Source organism: Cricetulus griseus, chromosome 2 (assembly GCF_003668045.3).
Source record: "Cricetulus griseus strain 17A/GY chromosome 2, alternate assembly CriGri-PICRH-1.0, whole genome shotgun sequence".
Taxonomy (NCBI): Eukaryota; Metazoa; Chordata; class Mammalia; order Rodentia; family Cricetidae; genus Cricetulus; species Cricetulus griseus.
In genome coordinates, this window is record NC_048595.1 from 201,734,969 (window position 1) to 201,753,622 (window position 18,654).

Below are 18,654 nucleotides of genomic sequence, written 5' to 3' on the forward strand. Positions count from 1 at the left end.
CCCTCCCTCCCTCCCTCCCATCTTTCTTTTTATTTCTCTTTTCAAGACAGGGTTTCTCGGTGTAACAGCCCTGGCTGTCCTAGAACTTACTCTGTAGACCAGGCTGGCCTCAAACTCACAGAGAGCCACCCACCTCTACCTGAGTGCTGGTATTAAAGGCATGTGCCACCACAGCTCGGCTTTTAATCTCAGCACATAGGAGGCAGAGGCAGGCAGATCTGTGAGTTCAAGACCAGCCTGGTCTACAGAGCAAGTTCTAGGACAGGCTCCAAAGCTACACAGAGGAAAGCCTGCCTCCAAAATGAAAGGAAGGAAGGAAGGAAGGAAGGAAGGAAGGAAGGAAGGAAGGAAGGAAGGGAAAGGAAGAAAGAGGAAGGAAGGAAGGAAAGAAGGAAGGAAGGAAGGAAGGAAGGGAAAGGAAGAAAGAGGAAGGAAGGAAGGAAGGAAGGAAGGAAGGAAGGAAGGAATTAAGAAAGTAAGTAAGTGGCTGGATAATAGGGTCCTCCAAAGAGGTAAAATGGGAGTTAGGGAGATGAATAAAAGAATGTCAGTCTGCTTCTGCGGCTATAACAAAATAACACTAAATTATTTTCGAAGAACAGAAATTTTCTCACATTTCTAGGAAAGAAAAAAATAAAGCAGCACAATGGCACTCGAATTCTTACCTTAACCTGTAAATACAAGGCTTCCTCCCAGCAGAGAACCTAAGTGATTTATTTATTTTTTTGAGAGGAGGTCTTCCTGTGTCACCTTGGCTAGCCTCGAACTTGAAGAACTCTGCCTGCCTTTACCTCCTGAGTTCTGAGATTAAAAAGATGTGTTACCATGCCTGGCTACATCACAATTCTTGTCAACCAATAGGTTCTATGATATGAGATATGCAGACTGGTGGCAAAGGTGTAGCTCAATGATAAAATACCTAACATGGGAAAAGGTTCAATCCCAAACACCACCCGAAGTGTGTGTGTGTGTTTGTGAGTGTGGGGGGTGTTATGGGGCAAGCTATTAAATTTTATTTTGCTATACAAATGCCTATATATCTGTAAAATGGTTTCATCTGATTAATCAAAACTCAGAACAAGAATTGCAGTTCTCCTACAAAAGGCAGAGGGCAACTGGATGGTGGCGGTGCATGTCTTTAATCCCAGTACTCTGAATGGCAGAGACAGGTGCATCTCTGAGTTCGAGAACAGCCTGACCAACTGAGTGAATTCTATGACAGGCTCCAAAGCTACAGAGAAACCCTGTCTCGGAAAACTGGGGGGGGGGGGGGGGGGGCGCACACTGGGCATGGCCTTCCATCTTAGCACTCAGGAGGCAGACACAGGACACAGACATATCTCTGAGTTTGAAGGCACCTTGGCCTATAGAATCTTCCAGGCCAGCCTGGGTGATACAGAGAAACCCTGTCTTAACAACAGCAAAAAGAGGCAAAACCAAATTTTCAAACCTGAAAATGTTTCACAACAATTATTCTATTGTTTGACATTCTTTTACCTAGAAAAAAAACTAGACTGTGTTAGCAAATGTAAAAAATGTATCTGAAAAATATCTAAGATTGCATTTCATATAAACTTCAGAACTAGGAGCCTTGTCTAATCAAAAGCATACAAGATGGCACCTAAAAAGTATTTTCTACCAGTAACAGAAGATTTTGGGAAGGATTATAGAACCATGACAATAAGAAAAATAAAGTCTGGGCTGGTGACAGCACTGGGAGAGGTAGTCTATGAGTTCAAGGCCAACCTGGCCTAAACAGCAAGTTGCAGGACAGCCAGGGCTGTTACACAGAGAAACCTTGTCTCAGTATGATAAAGTTCAAGTCCATAGTTAAACTGAGGAGAGATTTTGCTATCAACAAGTATATGTATTTTAAATACTTTTTGATAATCAGGAACAAAGCATACCTTTAGTAAACATGGTTTCTTTTTCTTTCCTTTGGCTTTTCAAGACAGGGTTTCTCTGTAGCTTTGGAGGCTGTCCTAGAACTAACTCAGTAGACAAGGCTGGCCTCCAATGCACAGGTATCCACCTGCATCTGCCTCCCATGTGATATTGTATCCCTCATAGATTTAAACTAATAAATAGTAAATAAAAGTGATTATAGGTGTCTGCTATGACCCTTGTCGCCCCCCATGTTTAAAAACCAGATAGTGCTATTTTTTCTGAAAGTATTTTTTGAATTAATACAGAAAAGGCGGCAAACAGGGGTGTTCTGTTAACAGAAGCATGAAAATATTATAATGTACTCAGGCACAGTGGTGGTGCACATCTTCAATCCCAGAACTTGGTAGGCAAAGGCAGGCCAACTCTGAGTTAGAGGTTAGCCTGATCTACAGAGGGAGTTCCAGGACAGTCAGGCTACACAGAAACCCAGTCTCAAAACAAACAAAATATTACAATGCATCCAACATCAACATCTTACATCATCCCTCCACTCTTCTGAACTCCATAGGTACCAAACACATATATGGTGCACATTTATCATTCACACAAAAGACTCATGATTCCTACTGCCTCCCCTTCTCAAGTGCTAGAATTGCAGGTGTGTTGTCACCATTCCCAGCATTAGAATGATTTTTTAAAAGATTTTATTTATTTATTTATTTATTTATTTAAATGTTTATTTATTGTGTATACAATATTCTGCTTCCATGTATATTTGCACACCAGAAGAGGGCACCAGATCTCATAACGGATGGTTGTGAGCCACCATGTGGTTGCTGGGAATTGAACTCAGGACCTCTGGAAGAGCAGTCAGTGCTCTTAACCTCTGAGCCATCTCTCCAGCCCCTAGAATGATTTTTAATGAATCCAAAGAAGCAAAACTATATAGTACAGGGCCTTCAGGGTGGCTAAGCATGAAAGGTGCTTTCCATCAAGCCTAGTCTCCACCTTGGATCTACACAGTGAAAAAAAAATAAAACTTCCACAGGTTATCTTCTGACCTCCACATGCAATTTGTGGCACATGAAATAAGCCTGCCCATGTACCCACACACAATAAATAAAATGTAATTCAAAGTTTTAAAAATATCCCAGCACTCAGGAGGCAGGCAGATCTCTGGGAGTTCATGACCAGCCTGATCTACAGAGGGAGTTCCAGGACAGCCAAAACTATATAGAGAAACCCTGTCTCAAGACCAAGACAGACAGACAGACAGACAGACAGACAGACAGAGACACAGACACAGAGACACTCCCTCTCTTTAAAAATAGGTGGGCAGTGGTGGCTCATACCTTTATTCCCAACCAGGGAGGCAGAGGCACATGGGTTTGAGTTTGAGGCCAGTCTAGTCTACAAAGCAAGTTCCAGGACAACCAGGGCTGTTACACAGAGAAACCCTGTCTCAAAAAATTAATAAAAATTTAAAACTTAAATATATATAGTACAAAATTAAAATTATGACACATGATTAACCAAAATTAAGACAGTAATGATTTCTATATTTTTATGTGTATGTATTTAAGTGTGTGGGTGTTTTGCCCGCAGCAGTCAGAAGAGGGTGTCAGACCCTCTGGAACTAGTTGCATGCTGCCATGTGGGAGCTACAAAACAAACCCAGGTCCGTCCTCTGAACAGCAGTTAAGTACTCTTAACTGCTGAGCCATTTTTCCAGCTCCCACATTATATATTCTTCAAAAACAATTACCAATTATTTCTTCCTTCCTCATAAGCACTCTACTTTTTCCAGAAGTGGCATTTACTAAACAAAATACAGCTAACAAATCGCTATCAGGGCCAACAAGATGGGTAAGTACTTACTGCTTTCCTAGTGGGTGTCAAGTGATATCCTACAGACATTGTGATTTGTGATTTGCATTTTGATAATGAGCAATGGTGAAGATATAGATACTAGAACCCTCATAATAGCTAGGACTATAAACAACTGCCCAATTTGGAACATAATCTACATTCCATTGTTTTGTATGTATACAAGAGAGTACATTCATACAAAAATCAATGCTTTAGCATAACACTGCTATTACCTGAAGCTGGAGACTGAACCCAGGACCTCCTACAGTTAAGAGAAGGCACCTAACTAAACACGTATGTAACTGGAATTTTAGAGATAGACATGGTGGGGCATACTTCTAATCCCAGAAATCAGGAGGCCCTTAACTATAAGCCATTCCTGTATGAAGTGGAGTATATTTCAAGCAGTCATTTTTTTATGTGGCAATAGATAGCTAATACAAACAAGGTAACAGCTATTCATAAAATGGAAGATATCAACTTAAATGATTGAATCAACTCTCAGCAATGGTTCAAAATGCCAACATACCAACAGACAGGATGCAATGAAAAGCAGCCAACTAAACAAATCATTCACCACCTTAGGTGCCGATACATAGCACTGAGCTTCCAAGACATCCCTGCCTCAGACAAATTAAAACTAATATATGGAAATATGAAAAAAGCCTAAACTAACTGAACAAAAAGATGTCCTCTTCTGGCCATGGGGAGGTGGGTGGGTGGGGTGTGGCACCAGATATGCACATGGTACATATGAAATTATTAGGGGCAAAGTCAGAAATGAGCTGGGCATACTAATGTACACCTTTAGCTCCAGCAATCAGGAAGCAGACAGAAGTGGGTTGACAGTTGTGAGTTAAAGGCCATCTTGGTCTATACAGTGAGTCCCAGGTCAACCAGCGCAACATACTGAGACCCTGCCTCAAAAAAACAAAACAAAACAAAACATGACTTTTATTTAGTCTTAATGGCCAATTACTTTTCACTTTTTTTTTTCTTTAATCCTAAGAGCCTGCAGGGTATGTGGCATTTATCCTCATGAAGATAAGAAAGCCAAGATTCAAGAAAACCAGTAAAGTTATCAGGTGTGGTGGTACACAGACAGTTAAGTCCAGCACAAGTGGAGGCAGGAGAAGCAGGAATTCAGTTAGTCTCAGTTACATAATTGAGCATGAAGTCAACATAGGTTACATGAAGCCCTATGTAAAAGCAAAACAAAACAGGCAGGCATGGTGGTGCATATCTTTAATACCAGCACTCAGAGGCAGAAGGTGGATCTCTTTGAGTTCAAGGCCAGGGCCATTACACAGAGAAATCCTGTCTCAAAAAATCAAAATGAACAAGTGATTTTTTTTTTTCTTTTTCTTTTCTTGGGGACAGGGTCTCTCTAAGTAGCTCTAGCTGTCCTGAAACTTGCTATGTAGACCAAGCTGACCTCAAACTCACCTGCCTCTGCCTTCCTCCAGAGTACTAGAATTAAAGGAATATGCCACCATACACAACCTCAAAAAATAAATCTCTTTTCTTTCTTTTGGTTTTTTAAGACGGGGTTTCTCTGTGTAGCTCTGGCTATCCTGGAACTCAAGGATCAGCCTGCCTCTGCCTCCCAAGTTCTGGAACTAAAGGTGTGTACATCATGCCTCCAAAATATAAATCTTTTAAAAAAATTTCAAGTAAGCTGGGCATGATGGCTCATGCTTGTATCCTAGCACTTAGAAAACTAAGAGTTAAAGGCCAGATTGAGCTTCTGAGTGACACACTGTCTAAAAATAAGCAAATACAAGATTCAATACAAGGGTTAGGGCTGTAGTTCGGTGGCAAAGGGAATGTCTCACATGCTTGATGCCTGAAGCCCTAGGTTCAATCCCTGATGCTGCTCCTTCGCCAAAAGGAAAATAAAGATTTAATTCAATTCAAAGGAAATTTTTATTTTATTATTACTATTATTATTGTTTTTCAAGATAGGTTTTCTCTTTAGCCCTGGCTGTCCTGGAACTCGCTCTGTAGACCAGGCTGTCCTTGAACTCAAGAAATTAACCTGCCTCTGTCTCCCAAGTGCTGGGATTAAAGGCATGTACCACCACCACCTGGCTTTAAAGGAAAATTTTAAAGTATCTTCAGGGGGCTGGAGAAGTGGCTTAGAAGTCAAGAGTTCCAAGACAGCCAGGCTACATAAGAGACCCTATCTCAAAAAAAAAAAAAAAAAAAAAAAAAAAAGTAACACACACTGAAGACTTTCCTGTTGCAGATAGGTGTGAACCAAGCATGCACTAAAAATGTGTTCCAGGACTTGGCTATGCCCTGTTTTATCTTTAAAAATGGGCTCTTAGGTCGGGACCAAGCTGGTAAAACCCACAGAAACAGCTGACCAGAATAAGGGGGAGCACATGGACCCTAGACTGATCTAGGCCCCTCAACGTGGATGTCAATGAGGAGGCTCCGGCACTCTATGGGGCCCCTGGCAGTGGATCAGTTTTTATCCCTGGCATAGGAAGGGACTTTGGGAACCCATCCACATGGAGGGATGCTCTCTCAGCCTGGACACATGGGGGAGGGCCTAGGCCCTGCTCAAGATGATATGATCAACTTTGGGGAACCCCCATGGAGGGCCTTACCCTCCCTGGGGAGCAGAGGGGGGATGAGGTGGGGGGCTAGTAGGAGGTTGGGGAGGAGGGGAGGAAGAAGGGATTGACATGTGAAACAGCCTTGTTTCAAAAAAAAAAAAAAAAAATCTCTTGGAAAAAAAAATGAGCTCTTAATGTTTCCTACATTGGTCCTGGACTCAATCCTTCTGCCTCAGCCTCTCAATTTAGCGGGGACTATGCCCATCTAAGAATCTTTGTCTAATGAGGGGAGGAAACTTTCCAGAAAACTATATCATGAAGTTTTCCTTTTGCAGTAAGCTATGCCTGCTTTCCGAGGCACTTACACTAGTATTCCATAATATTTGCTAAGTTGTTTCATCATTTTGCAAAAAAAATCCAACCCTCACCTCTAATAATATCAATGTAATAAGAAGGGCAGTGATGGCTCATGCCTTTAGTCCCAGCACTTGGGAGGCACAGGCAGGCAGATCTCTGAATTCGAGGCCAGCATGGTCTACAGAGCTAGTTCCAGGACAGCTAGGGCTTTACACAGAGAAACCCTGTATGGGGGAAAACAACAACAAAAGATTACTGTAATACATAGTATACATTTCTAGCACTGTATCATTTTTATTTTCTGAGATATAGGAGATTAAGCAGAGTGGCAAACACTTCGCCTTGAATTATTCCTGTATGGCCAATACTATTTTTAAGTAGTATTTTTAAATGTCATACTACCCTCCTTTAATCCCAGCAGAGGCAGGTAGATTTCTGCTAAATTCCAGGCCAGCCTGGTCCACATAGCAAGTTCCAGGCCAGTCAAGGCTATATATAGTAAAACCCAGGCTACACACACACACAAAACAAGAGGATTATCTGCCAATACATTCATAGATCTTGGCAATGGCAACGTTTAAAGGGAGATGGGTAGCAGGTGCTCTATTTTCTAATTCTCTCATTTTCCTTGCTCACTTTAGTTAGTTACCTATCTGACCTTGAGTTCAAAACCTTGATTCGAGAACTTTGTTTTGTCTCTTAAGAGGTCTTAGAAACTTACCTTAGATATAGATCAATGATGGCATTACTTTGTTTCAAAGTTATGTTCACAAACCTTAAACTATGACTATCAAGATACCACTAAAATATGCAAGGCATTACTGGATTTAAAAGTATCCTAGCTTGCTCATTTATTTATGAAGGTAGAATCGTATGTATCGGAGACTGGCCTCAAATTTAGTATGTAGCCGAGGATGGCCTTGAACTTCTGAACCTCTTGTCACCAACGTCTCAGTTCTGGGATTACAGAAATACCCCACATGGTACTAGGGATGGATCAAAACAGGGCTTTGCAAACTAGTCAAGCACTCAAGCTTCACCCTCAGGTCTAGCATCTTCTCTTTTGTCAATCTTCAACTCCTGGAGGAGTCAAGATATTTAGCTATTACCCTTCTCAAAAACAGAAAAATTAAGCCTGTATTTCAACAAGAGCACCTGCATTTTCACTAGTAAAGGTAAAAGGAAAAACAGGAAGTCAAAAAGGTCTTTGATCTGCCAAAACAGACCCTACAGTTCACAGAACACACGAAGTCCTCTTCACTCAGAGCCTACTGGATCTTATTTTAGATGCAATTTTATTAAGCTCCGTGATCTGGTTTCTTAGCCCACAACAGATGAGATGCAGCCAACTAGAAAAGGGCTGGGGGTGGTGCTAGAAAAGGCAAGCACTCACAGCATCAAAACCCAAGCTGAAGACCTATAAAGTCAGCAGAAACCTGAAACACAGAAGGCCATTTGGTATAGACATAGACAGACAGACACATCTCAAATCCCTGCCAGAGGCTGGGTGTGGTGATAGCACTATAGGGAGTCACAGACAGGAGAATCTCTAAGTTCGAGATCTTCAAAGTGAGTTCCAGGACAGGCTCTAGAGCTAGAGAAACCCTGTCTTGTGTGTAGGAGAGGGAGGAGGAATCCCTGGCAGAACCACACTGTTCTTTTGTCTCTGTGGCAAATTTTGCCTAAAGAGTAGCTCAGGAATCTCTAAGATATCTACCAAAAGCTTTTCCCAAGGTTTGGGGTCTATAGTTCAGCAGGAGGGTATTTGCTGAGAATATACAAGGCCCTTGGTCCAATTCTCAGCCGTGAAAATAAAGTGTTGTAAATGGCAAAAAAAAAAAAAAACTATGCATGCATGAAATTCAAAGAATAAAAAAATACAAATTTTCTAAAAGTGCCAAATTCAGACAAAAAATCAAATATCAAAGAAGACACTGAATTTCTAAAGATGCTTCCTGTCAAATGTGGTAAAATTTTAAGAATTCTATTAGAACCAGATAAAAAACACTTCATAACATCTGAAGCTAAAGGGGTAGTTAAGTAATAGCTCTTTCCCAAGACTGATAATAGGAAAGGCTCAACACCAAGACTGATTATACAGACCAAGCAAGTCTTCTAGGGATTCCAGTTCAGATATATTGGATTGAGGATACCATAGGAATGGTTTTATCTGTATCCATTAAGCCTATCATTTAATGTAAACTATATACCACACAAAAACATAGAACAATGATGAGACACACTCCTGTTCTAGGTTATTCTTCATAAGCTTCAATATTCAATATTCAAAAACAGTTTGAAAAACCCAACTTCTGCTTTTGTTTTCACAGTAACTTTGATAAAAATAAAAAATGAGTTTCCTAGTCTTTGGCAGTCTAAGTCAAGCCATACTTGACTTCAATAAAGGTTCTAGGTTATTAAATGGGGATAGAGAGATACATAAATAAAAAAGTTCAAGCTACTGAGCTAAGAATACAGCTCAGGTAGCAGAGTTCTTCTTGCCCAGGACCACTTAGAATTTGACAGGATGGCACATACTTACAACCACAGTACTCAAGAGGTAGGGGCTAAAGAATCACAAATTCAAGGTCATGCCCCCATGCATAGTTTCAGGCCAGTCTGGAATACATACAACCCTGTATCAGGAAAACAGTTGGTGGCTAGGGACAGCTGAGTTGTTAAGAACATTTTTGCTCTTGGTGAGGACCCAGGTTGGAATCCCAGTTCCTGAATGGTGGTTCACAACCACCTATAACACCAGTTCCAGGTGACCTAACAGGCATTTACTGTGAGCACATACAAGCATGAAAGCAAAACATTGATAAAAATATATAAATCTTTAAAAAAAAGTTTATTAAAACAAAACAGACATATGGTAGTGGCGAATGCCTTTATGCCCAGCTCTGGAGAGGCAGAAGCAGGCAGATTATCTGTGAATTCAAGGCCATCCTGGTCTGAGTCAAGGAGAAACCCTGTCTGGAAGAAGAAAAGTTCAATCCCCAGGACCCATGAAAAGGTGAAAGAATAGACTTCACAAAGTTATCCTCTAATTCGAGGATTATGGCTGAGACATACACAGACACCGACACACAGACACACCCCTTTAAATGTCAAATGATCATTTCTAAACCCGATTTCTTTTTTAAAGATTTGTAAGAACTGGGAATGTAGTTCAGTAGCAGAGTGTTTGCCTTAGCATACGTTAAGATCCTGAGTTCAATCCCTAGTACTATACAAAAAGATTTAGTGGTGGCAGGTGTGCTGGTACATGCCTGAATTCCAGTACTCAGGATCAACACCACCCTGAACTACACAGTGACAGCCTATCTCAAAAACAGAAGATATTGCTAGGGGCAGATGTTAATCTAAGATTTAAATATAGCCAGGTGGTGGTGGCGCATGCCTTTAATCCCAGTACTTGGGAGGCAGAGGCAGGAGGATCTCTGTGAGTTTGAGACCAGCCTGGTCTACAAGAGCTAGTTCCAGGACAGGCTCCAAAGCCACAGAGAAACCCTGTCTCGAAAAACCAAAAAAGATTTAAATGTGTGTTTTGAGTCAGTGTTATCTCCCTCTCTGAAGAAGTCTCTATAGCAGATATTAATACAAACACTAAAAGCCATTAATTTTCTAGTTTAATCTCAGCACTCTGAAGGCAGAAACAGTTTGAGGCCGGCCTGGTCTACACCATAGTAAGCTGCAAGCCAACAGAGCTAGGAAGACCCTACCTAAAAAAAAAAAAAAAAAAAAATTAAAACTATCGATGCAAATTATTATACATCAAACTCACATTCTCTCCCAGCCTTGGAGGACAATCTTCTATAGGTATATTTCAAACAGCATTTCAAATCAATAGCTTCCCATCAGACTCTATAAGACCCTATATTATATGACTGCTGAAGTCTTAGAAATACACCCACAGCGGCAGTGGCAGGTGCCTTTAATCCTAGCAGGAGGCAGGTAGATCTCTGTGAGTTCAAGGCCGGCTTGGTCTACAAAGAGAGTTCCAGGACAACCAGGGCTGCCACACATAGAAACCCTGTCTCGAAAAACAAAAACAAAAATACACACACATTACTTGGATGTTTATCCCTCACAAGGTTTTTCAAGGGTTTTCTTTTGTTTTGTTTTTTTTACTAAAGTTCATACTTCTTTTAGCAAAGACCCTGCTTCATCTTAGTACAAGACATACTGCTAAAGGCTATCCGTTGATTTCTAAGAAAGCAACGAAACCAAAAGTTGGTAAGGCGCTAATTCGAAGTAAGGAATGGAATTAATTCCACATTCCAAGCCTTGAATAAAGAGGGCCAATTGCTCAACTGTGGTATTCCATCTTTCAATCTGCATTTTGACTTCCTTCTCTATTCTTTGTATCCCCATCTCATCAGCCCGTATGGGTAATCCCAGGTCCCACCACTTACTAATAAGGTAAAGATTTAATATGGCCCACCTGAGGAGCCAAATAAAACACCAAACAAAACTCACAGTGGGCGACTTCTTACGTCCAAGGAAATATAGTGACACTAAGAGATTGGGGGGGGGGGTGAGAAACCCTAAAGTTTAAGCCAAGCCTATGCTCTCCTTGTAGTGTTAAATCTTATCAACAAATAAATGGATAACCTTTCACTTAAGACAACTAAAACTATTTCTACCCAAAAATAGAGTAAAATCCCTTCTAAATTAGGAGTCTTCTCGAATACACCATCTAATTTTAGCGTTAAAATCATTTTGGGAGAAGTCTGTGAAAGCAATTTCTCTGGCGGTTTTCAACGTTCGGTTTTCTGAACTGACTGGCTTCTACCCTATCAGGTAAACAGTTGTTCCACTAGGTCCAATCCTGCAAAACTGAAGTGTTAGTTTCCCACCCCACGAAATAAAACCCTTGTCCACTTAATTCCCTTCTCCCTCCGAAGTGGCATTTTCTTCCCTCTGACTTTCTACTCCAGTCTGTAGACCAGTAAGGTGGACTGAAGGGTGCAGCTAGCTGCCAAAGAGTTAAGTGAACTCAAGAAAACAGCCCGTGGGTCGGGCAAATGAGCCCTCTGGTCGGCTTGTCGAGGTCCTGGATCTCGGGCAGCTCAGCGAAGGGCGCCAGAGTAGGGGGACAGAGCTTGGACAACAGTCCTCCCGACCTCGGACCACAGGGGCCGCCCAACGCCCCAGCCGCTACCCCCTCCGCGCCCCCCCAAGTCCCTTCCCAGGCCGGACAATAGCCCTAGTGAGCAGCAAGTCCCAGGCCGGAGCGGGGCCTGGAAAGGCGTCGGGGAGGAAACTGCGAGGACCAGAGCAACTTCGGCCTAAGCAAGGTCCCCGCGCTCCAGCCTTCGCGGGCGCCATCTCTGGGAGTGGGGTGTGAAGGCCGCCCCGTGGGGCCGGCGCCGGCAGCGGGAACCAGACGCCGCGAGCCCAGTGGAGGCGACCGCGGGAAGTGCAGGCCGCAGCCTCCTCAGCGGGCTCGCCCAGCGGCCCATTCCCCCAGCAACACCCGGGCCGCTTCTTACCTTGTGGATTCTCTTCAGAGCCATGGTGGGAAACGGTGGCGACGGCCCCCGGGGCGGGGACGGGGACGGGGGAGGGACGGGGACGGGGCGAGGGGGCCTGAGACCGCCCGAGCGGTCGCGAGTCGGCCGGAGAAGACCGGGAGCTCCGAAGCGCGGATCCGACGAGCTGAGGGCCGAGGCCCACTCAGCGTCTGGGCCTGCCGCAGCGGTCACCGCATCACCCGGCGGCGGCCCCTTTATGCGCTGCTGCCACAGCCGCCGTAGCTGCCTCTTCCTCGTAGGCTCAGCGCCGCCTCCTCGGCCGCCGTGGATCCCTCCGCCGGGGAGGAAGAGCCCCAAGCTGCGAGCTCGCAGAGCGCCCGATGGCCACGGAGCCGGGGAAGCTCACTTTCCTGCCTGGTGCAGGTGGACTAAGAGACGCGCGGGCGGCGGGCGGCGCGCCGCCGGGGTGGGGCCGCCAGAGCGCGGGGTGGGCCCAGGCCGAGGGGCAGGTCGGGAGGCTCCGGGATTGGCGGGCCTGGGAGGGAGGGCCGGGCCGGGCCGGCGGCGGAGGGATACGGGCCGCCCCTGCGAGTACCTTACGCGCCGGCGCAGCCACGCCGCGGAGGGGATGACGTCGCGAGACACTGAGAGGAGATCTCGCGAGAGTTTACGCGCGGGTTCTAGATGCTCCTCCGCCAAGGCCGCAAATCAGCATCTGGTACCCTGTGCGCTTGGGGCTTCGAAGATCAATAAACGCTTAAAGGCACGTGTTTTCCACATTGTTTAGTCACCATCGGACTCGGAAGAGAGTACCTAATCCCGCTGCTACTTTCCTGAAAGAGAGAAGGACTTTTCCAAGGTCACACAACTCTTCATTTATTGGCAGGATTAGTACTACCAGATTGCACAGGGAGCCTTGAGACTGGCCGCCCCGTCCAAGCCATGACTCGATGTTCTCTCCACAGCCACCGGCGTGTTAGCCTTAGGAAATACGCCGTGGAGAATAAGAAAATATGGAGAGAATTTTTTGATAAGGTTACACAGCAGGTGGCTAAGTTGATCACCTCTCTTCGAGCACAAAGGTGGATCCCCCAAAGAGAAAATTGTAGCAAGTCACCCAGATTCTGTATGCTAGAATGAGGAGGAACAACATTATGGAGGCCCAGGTCTCTTTGAAATGTGATGAAAAATGCCTCCGTGTCAAATTTCTAATTTTTTTCTCAGTGATAACATTCTTGTACGTAAAAAGCAACTCCTTCCTTCCTTTATTGGTTTTTCGAGACAGGGTTTCTCTCTGTAGCTCTGGCTGTCCTGGAGCTTGCTCTGTAGACGAGGCTGGACTCGAACTCAGAGAGATCAGCCTGCCTCCGTCCAGCAAGATCCAGGAAATTTTAAGGAGGCATATTAAGACTCAGGCAGTTCTAAAGGAAAGGACTTTAAAACTTGAGAAAGTAGCCAGCTGTGGTTATGCACACCTTTAACTCCAGCACTCAGGAAGCAGAGGCAAGTGCATCTTTGTGAATCTGAGGCCAGCATTGTCTACAGAACAAGTTCCAGAACAGCCAGGGCTACAAAGTGAGGCCCTATTTCAAAACAAACAAACAAAAAACAACTTAGAAAGTAAGCAACTTAGGAATCTTAGGAAGTCCCTGAAACTAATCAGATACACATGGCTCCTCCCAACCTAAGGTTACTTAAGGATTTAGGAGGAGACAGACCAGCTAAGCTTCCTAGAAGAGGAACACCAGCCAAGATACCTCTAAGAAGCAAAGACCATTGAGCTTCCTAGAAGATACTCTAGCTTGTCAAGCTACCTGCAAGTCATGCAGTGAGCTCCAGGGTTTCCCCTTTCCAAAGCTGTCACCTGTGCTGGGTTACATTTAACTCATCCCTGCTCCTGTAAGTAACTCCTCAACCATACTCTTATAAGTAACCCCAATAAAACTCATTGAGTCACCAAGTTGGACATTGGTAGTATCCTTACTTTGCTCTGTAGTCAGTTCCCAATCTAAAGTGAGTATTGTTCATCTATCCCCCAAAATAGTGTTACATAACAGTCAAAAAGCAAAAAGTAAACAGCTCCTATTTCTGTTGCCAAATTAAGGCACAGTTTTGAATATGAAAGAATGAAAGGTGAGCTGTTTTGGGAATGTGGCTAATCTCAAAGAAATTTACAATTGGGAGGAAACCAAAATTTTATAATTCATCCTGAGGTATTCACTTACCTCCCAGGATGAGGACAGGTTGACTTGACGATGATTTTCTCTCCATTAAGATACCTATAGATCTCCAGGATCAGACTCCCTGGAAAGAAACTAGAGGGATTTGTTCCTATGCTCAACGAAATCCTCCAGCATTAAGAGGTTCTGTTAGCAGTACCATACTTGTTGATTACAAGATCTAGTGTCTTGCCTAGAGTGGAGGAATGATATGAGGACAATTAAGCTATGCTTTTCACTCAATTCCAGGCTGGATTAAGGTCTGAGGAAAAAAATAAGGCAGTCTCAAGTCATCAAAGTCATCAAGATAGGAATTTTAGATCCTTCTACAAGATTGCATGGCTTGTAACAGGCAACAATACCCCTATCAGATAGATACCGGAGATTAACAAAAAATCTAGGGCCAGCAATGGGTTACTTCTTTTGGAGCTGTTGGCCAGTGAAGTACAATAAAGACCAACACGGCATGACAAGCCCTGTTGTAACAGTGGTACAAATACCATGGACATAATCAACCACTTTCTGATTAGATATGTCCAACTTGGATGAAATCCATGCCTCGTTCAATTACTGGGACAAGTCTAGGCCTAGGGAAAAACCTACTACTATTATTTTGCCTATTAGTAGCAAAATACCCATCTTGTCTTGTGAGCATAGAATTAATTAATAATTAATAAAGGTTATTCGCATAGATTAATGCATCTCTCAACTCTCATCAGAGAAGTTTCTATTTGCAGAAAATGGTAATTAACACAGAAACCCACAACTGGCCAAGATACAGAAAATAAGAGGCTTAGGTGTGCCCAGCTCTAAATGGAACATATATACTGCACCGTCTCCCACCAAGGCTCAGGGATCATTACAGAAGAGGGGGCAGAAAAAGTGTTAAGAGTCAGTGCAATGGAGGACCACAAAGAAAACAATATCTTCTGGATGCAGCTGCACTTGTGAACTCATGGTATTTATAACAACGTGCACAATACCTGAGCAAGCTCAAGACTGATCAAATTCCAGCATAGAAAGAGGAATTGGGGCCTGGAGAGATGGCTTAATGGTAAAGAGCACTGGCTGCTCTTCCAGAGGATCTGGGTTCAATTCCCAGCGCCCACATGGCAGCTCACAACTGTCTGTGACTGTCGCTCTAAGGTATCTGGCATCCTCACACAGGAATACATGCAGGCCAAACACCAATGCACATAGAATAAAAATGAATGCATGAAATGGGGAATCAGGCACAAAATTCCACACCTAGCTGTGGAGCTATTGGTAATTGTTAGCTGAGAGGAGATGATAGCCACTGGTAAGTCAATCACCCTCTAGTGGAAAATCATGTCACATGTCCAAGAATATTTGGGCAGCACAAAATTTTTCTTGATGGGGAAAAAAAAAACAAAAGAAAATTAGGGTGAAAGGGGAAGGGAAAGTGAATCTGGGAAGAGTTTGGAGAGGGGGGAACAAATATGTTCTACAGCATTGCATGGCCTGGTGTGGCAGATGTGTTGCACGCCTTTAATCCCAGCACTCCAGAGGCAGAGGCCAATAGATCTCTGTGAGTTCTAGGATGGCCTGATCTACATAGAGAGTTCCAGAACAGCCAGAGCTACAAAATGAGACCCTTTCTCAAAACAAAATTAAACAAAACAGTGTATAAAATTCTCAAAGAACTAACAAAACTTTAAAAAGTAATAAAATGGAAGTAAAATAGTACGTCATTGTCATTGTCATTTTCCTAAGGAAGCCTCTGTTAACCTAAAATAACACACAGTAATGTTTGGCAGGAGGATGCACCATTTGGTAGAGTACTTGTCCAGGTGCATGAAACCCTGGGTTTGATCTGGGGCACTACGTGTAACAAGGGTGGTAGTGGTGTAATTTAAGAAAAGCAGCACTTGAGAGAAAGACGCCATTCGACAGGGTTCAAGCAGAGGGTTATTATTATTATTATTATTATTATTATTATTATTATTATTATTATTGGGAAAGGGAAGTGGGGAGACCAGCCTCCAGAGACAGGAATAGCAGGAGAGAGAAAAGAAAAATGGGGAGAGAGAGGAGAGAGAAGGATGGGAGGTGGCAGGGTTTGAATATACACAGGTGGTGCTCTTAGTGGCTGCAGCTGAGGGAGTATCCTGTGAGAACGCCAAGGACAGGCCAGTATAGATGCCTGAATACTAACAGGTGGTACATTGCTATTTCTAGTCCCCAGGAGTTAGAGGCAGGAGAATCAGAAGCTCGAGGTCATCCTAGGCTACATTCTACTTTCAAAGCCAGACTGGAATATTTAAGACTCTGGAAAAGAAAAGAAAAAAAAAAGTAGCTGGCTGTGGCAGAGCATGCCTTTAATCCCAGCACTTGGGAGGCAGAGGCAGGGGAATCTCTGAGTTCAAGACCAACCTGGTTAAAGAACGAGTGTCAGGACAGCCAGCACTACATAGAGAACCGTGATTTGAAAAAAATCAAATAACGAAACAAAACCTCTCCGTGCAGGAAGACCTTGAACTTCTGATCATCCTGCCTCCTAACACCCAAGGGCTGGGATGGCATGCACACACTGGCACCACTATACCCAGTTTCATGCAATGCTGGGCATTAAAAACCCTGAGCTGATGGGGGAGGAGTCTAGAGGGAGGTATGGAAGCAGGAGGGATCACATGGAGAAACTAATGGGAGAGACAACTGGAATCTGGGGGCATCTCTGAAATGAGCTAGAAACCCAGGGCTATGGAAACTCCCAGGAATCTATGAGAGTGAGCCTAGCTAAGACTCCTAGAAATACAGAGCCTGAACTGGCCAGGAAAGACTTCCAGAAGAGGGACTGGAACACAAACCCAGCCACAAACCCTTCAACCTACAATTTGTGTTGCCTACAAGATGAGCTGGGGGTAAAGATGGTGAAGAATTTATGGAAATGACCAACTAATGACTGACCCAGCTGGAGACCCATACCCCGAGAGGGAGCTCACCCGAGGGCCAGAACCCAGAGGCAGGATACCCCAGAGACCTAGGATGGAAACCATACAGGACTAGCAAAATAATAATAAAATAATAATAATGATGAAATGGTTCCTAATGATACTCTGCTATAGTTGCTATATTCATAGATTGGTGCCTAGTCCAACTGTCATTAGGGAGGCTTCACCCAACAACTGATGGAAACAGAGCAGAGACTCACAGCCAAACATTAGGCAGAGCTTGGGGAATCCTGTGGAAGAGAGTGAGGAAGGATTGTAGGGCACCACAAGGAAACTAACTAACCTGCTCTCATAGCCGCTCACAGAGACTGAACTGCCAACCAGGGAGCCTGCATGGGACTGACCTAGGCCCTCTGCATACGTGACAGTTGTGTAGCTTGGTCTTCTTGTGGGACTCCTAACTGGGAGCAGGGTCTGCCTCTGACTCTGTTGCTGCTTTTGGGACCCTTTCTTCCTACCAGGTTGCCTCATCCAGCCTTAGTAGAAGAGGGGATGCCTAGTCTCTCTGCAACTTGATAGGCCATGGCTGGCTGGAATCCATGGGCCAGTATCTGAAGAGAAACAGAGGAGGAGAGGGTTGGGAGGAAGGGGGGAGGGGAAACAAATAAACAAAAACAAACATAAAACATTGAATAAGCTTTAAAAAACAACCCAGGACTGATAGAGTTCCAAGCCCCGCCCACGCCAACTCATTACTATGTTTGATGTGTGTGTGAGCCTGTATATGCAGAGCCTGTGGGGATCAGAGGAGAAGCCGTCTCCTTCCACCTTCACACAGGTCCTATGACTAAACTCAGCTCAGCAGGCTTGTGCAGCAAGGTTTCTTGCTTAGCCATTTTGCCGCCCCACCTCTGCCCCGTTTTGATTTTATATTTATTTTTTCATATATTGCATATATGTTTCACATTTATTTATTTATGTATTTCCTTTAATTAAAAAATTTTTAGTCAGGTGATGATGGCGCACACCTTTAATCCCAGCACTTGAGAGGCAGAGGCAGGTGCATCTCTGAGTTCCAGGCCAGCCTGGTCTACAGAGTGAGTTCTAGGACAACCAGGGCTATACACGAAAAACAAAATTGTGTTTTGAGATGGGTGTTGTAATTTAAAAATGACTTTCGAGAGAAAGATGCCATGCGACAGAGCTCACTTGGAGGGGTTTTTATTAGGGGAAAGGGAATGGGAAAGGGGGGGAGGGGAGGGGAGATATCTGCCTCTGGAAACAGGAGCCACAGAAGAGAAAAGAGGCAGAGAGAGGAACAAACAGACAGAGGGAGTGGGGGGGGGCAGGTCTCTTTTAAAAGGGA

General features: G+C 44.0%; 1 protein-coding gene across 1 annotated transcript in view; it reads right to left on the reverse strand.

Annotated features, from left to right (window-relative positions):
- Ube2d2 (ubiquitin conjugating enzyme E2 D2) overlaps nt 1-12,308 on the reverse strand; it is a 33,428-nt gene extending 21,120 nt beyond the window's left edge. Inside the window, exon 1 of the mRNA XM_027400771.2 lies at nt 12,176-12,308. Within this exon, the coding sequence (XP_027256572.1) occupies nt 12,176-12,199 (24 nt within the window). The 5' untranslated portion in view covers nt 12,200-12,308. The remainder of the gene's footprint in view (nt 1-12,175) is intronic.
- Between the last annotated feature and the right edge of the window lie 6,346 nt (nt 12,309-18,654).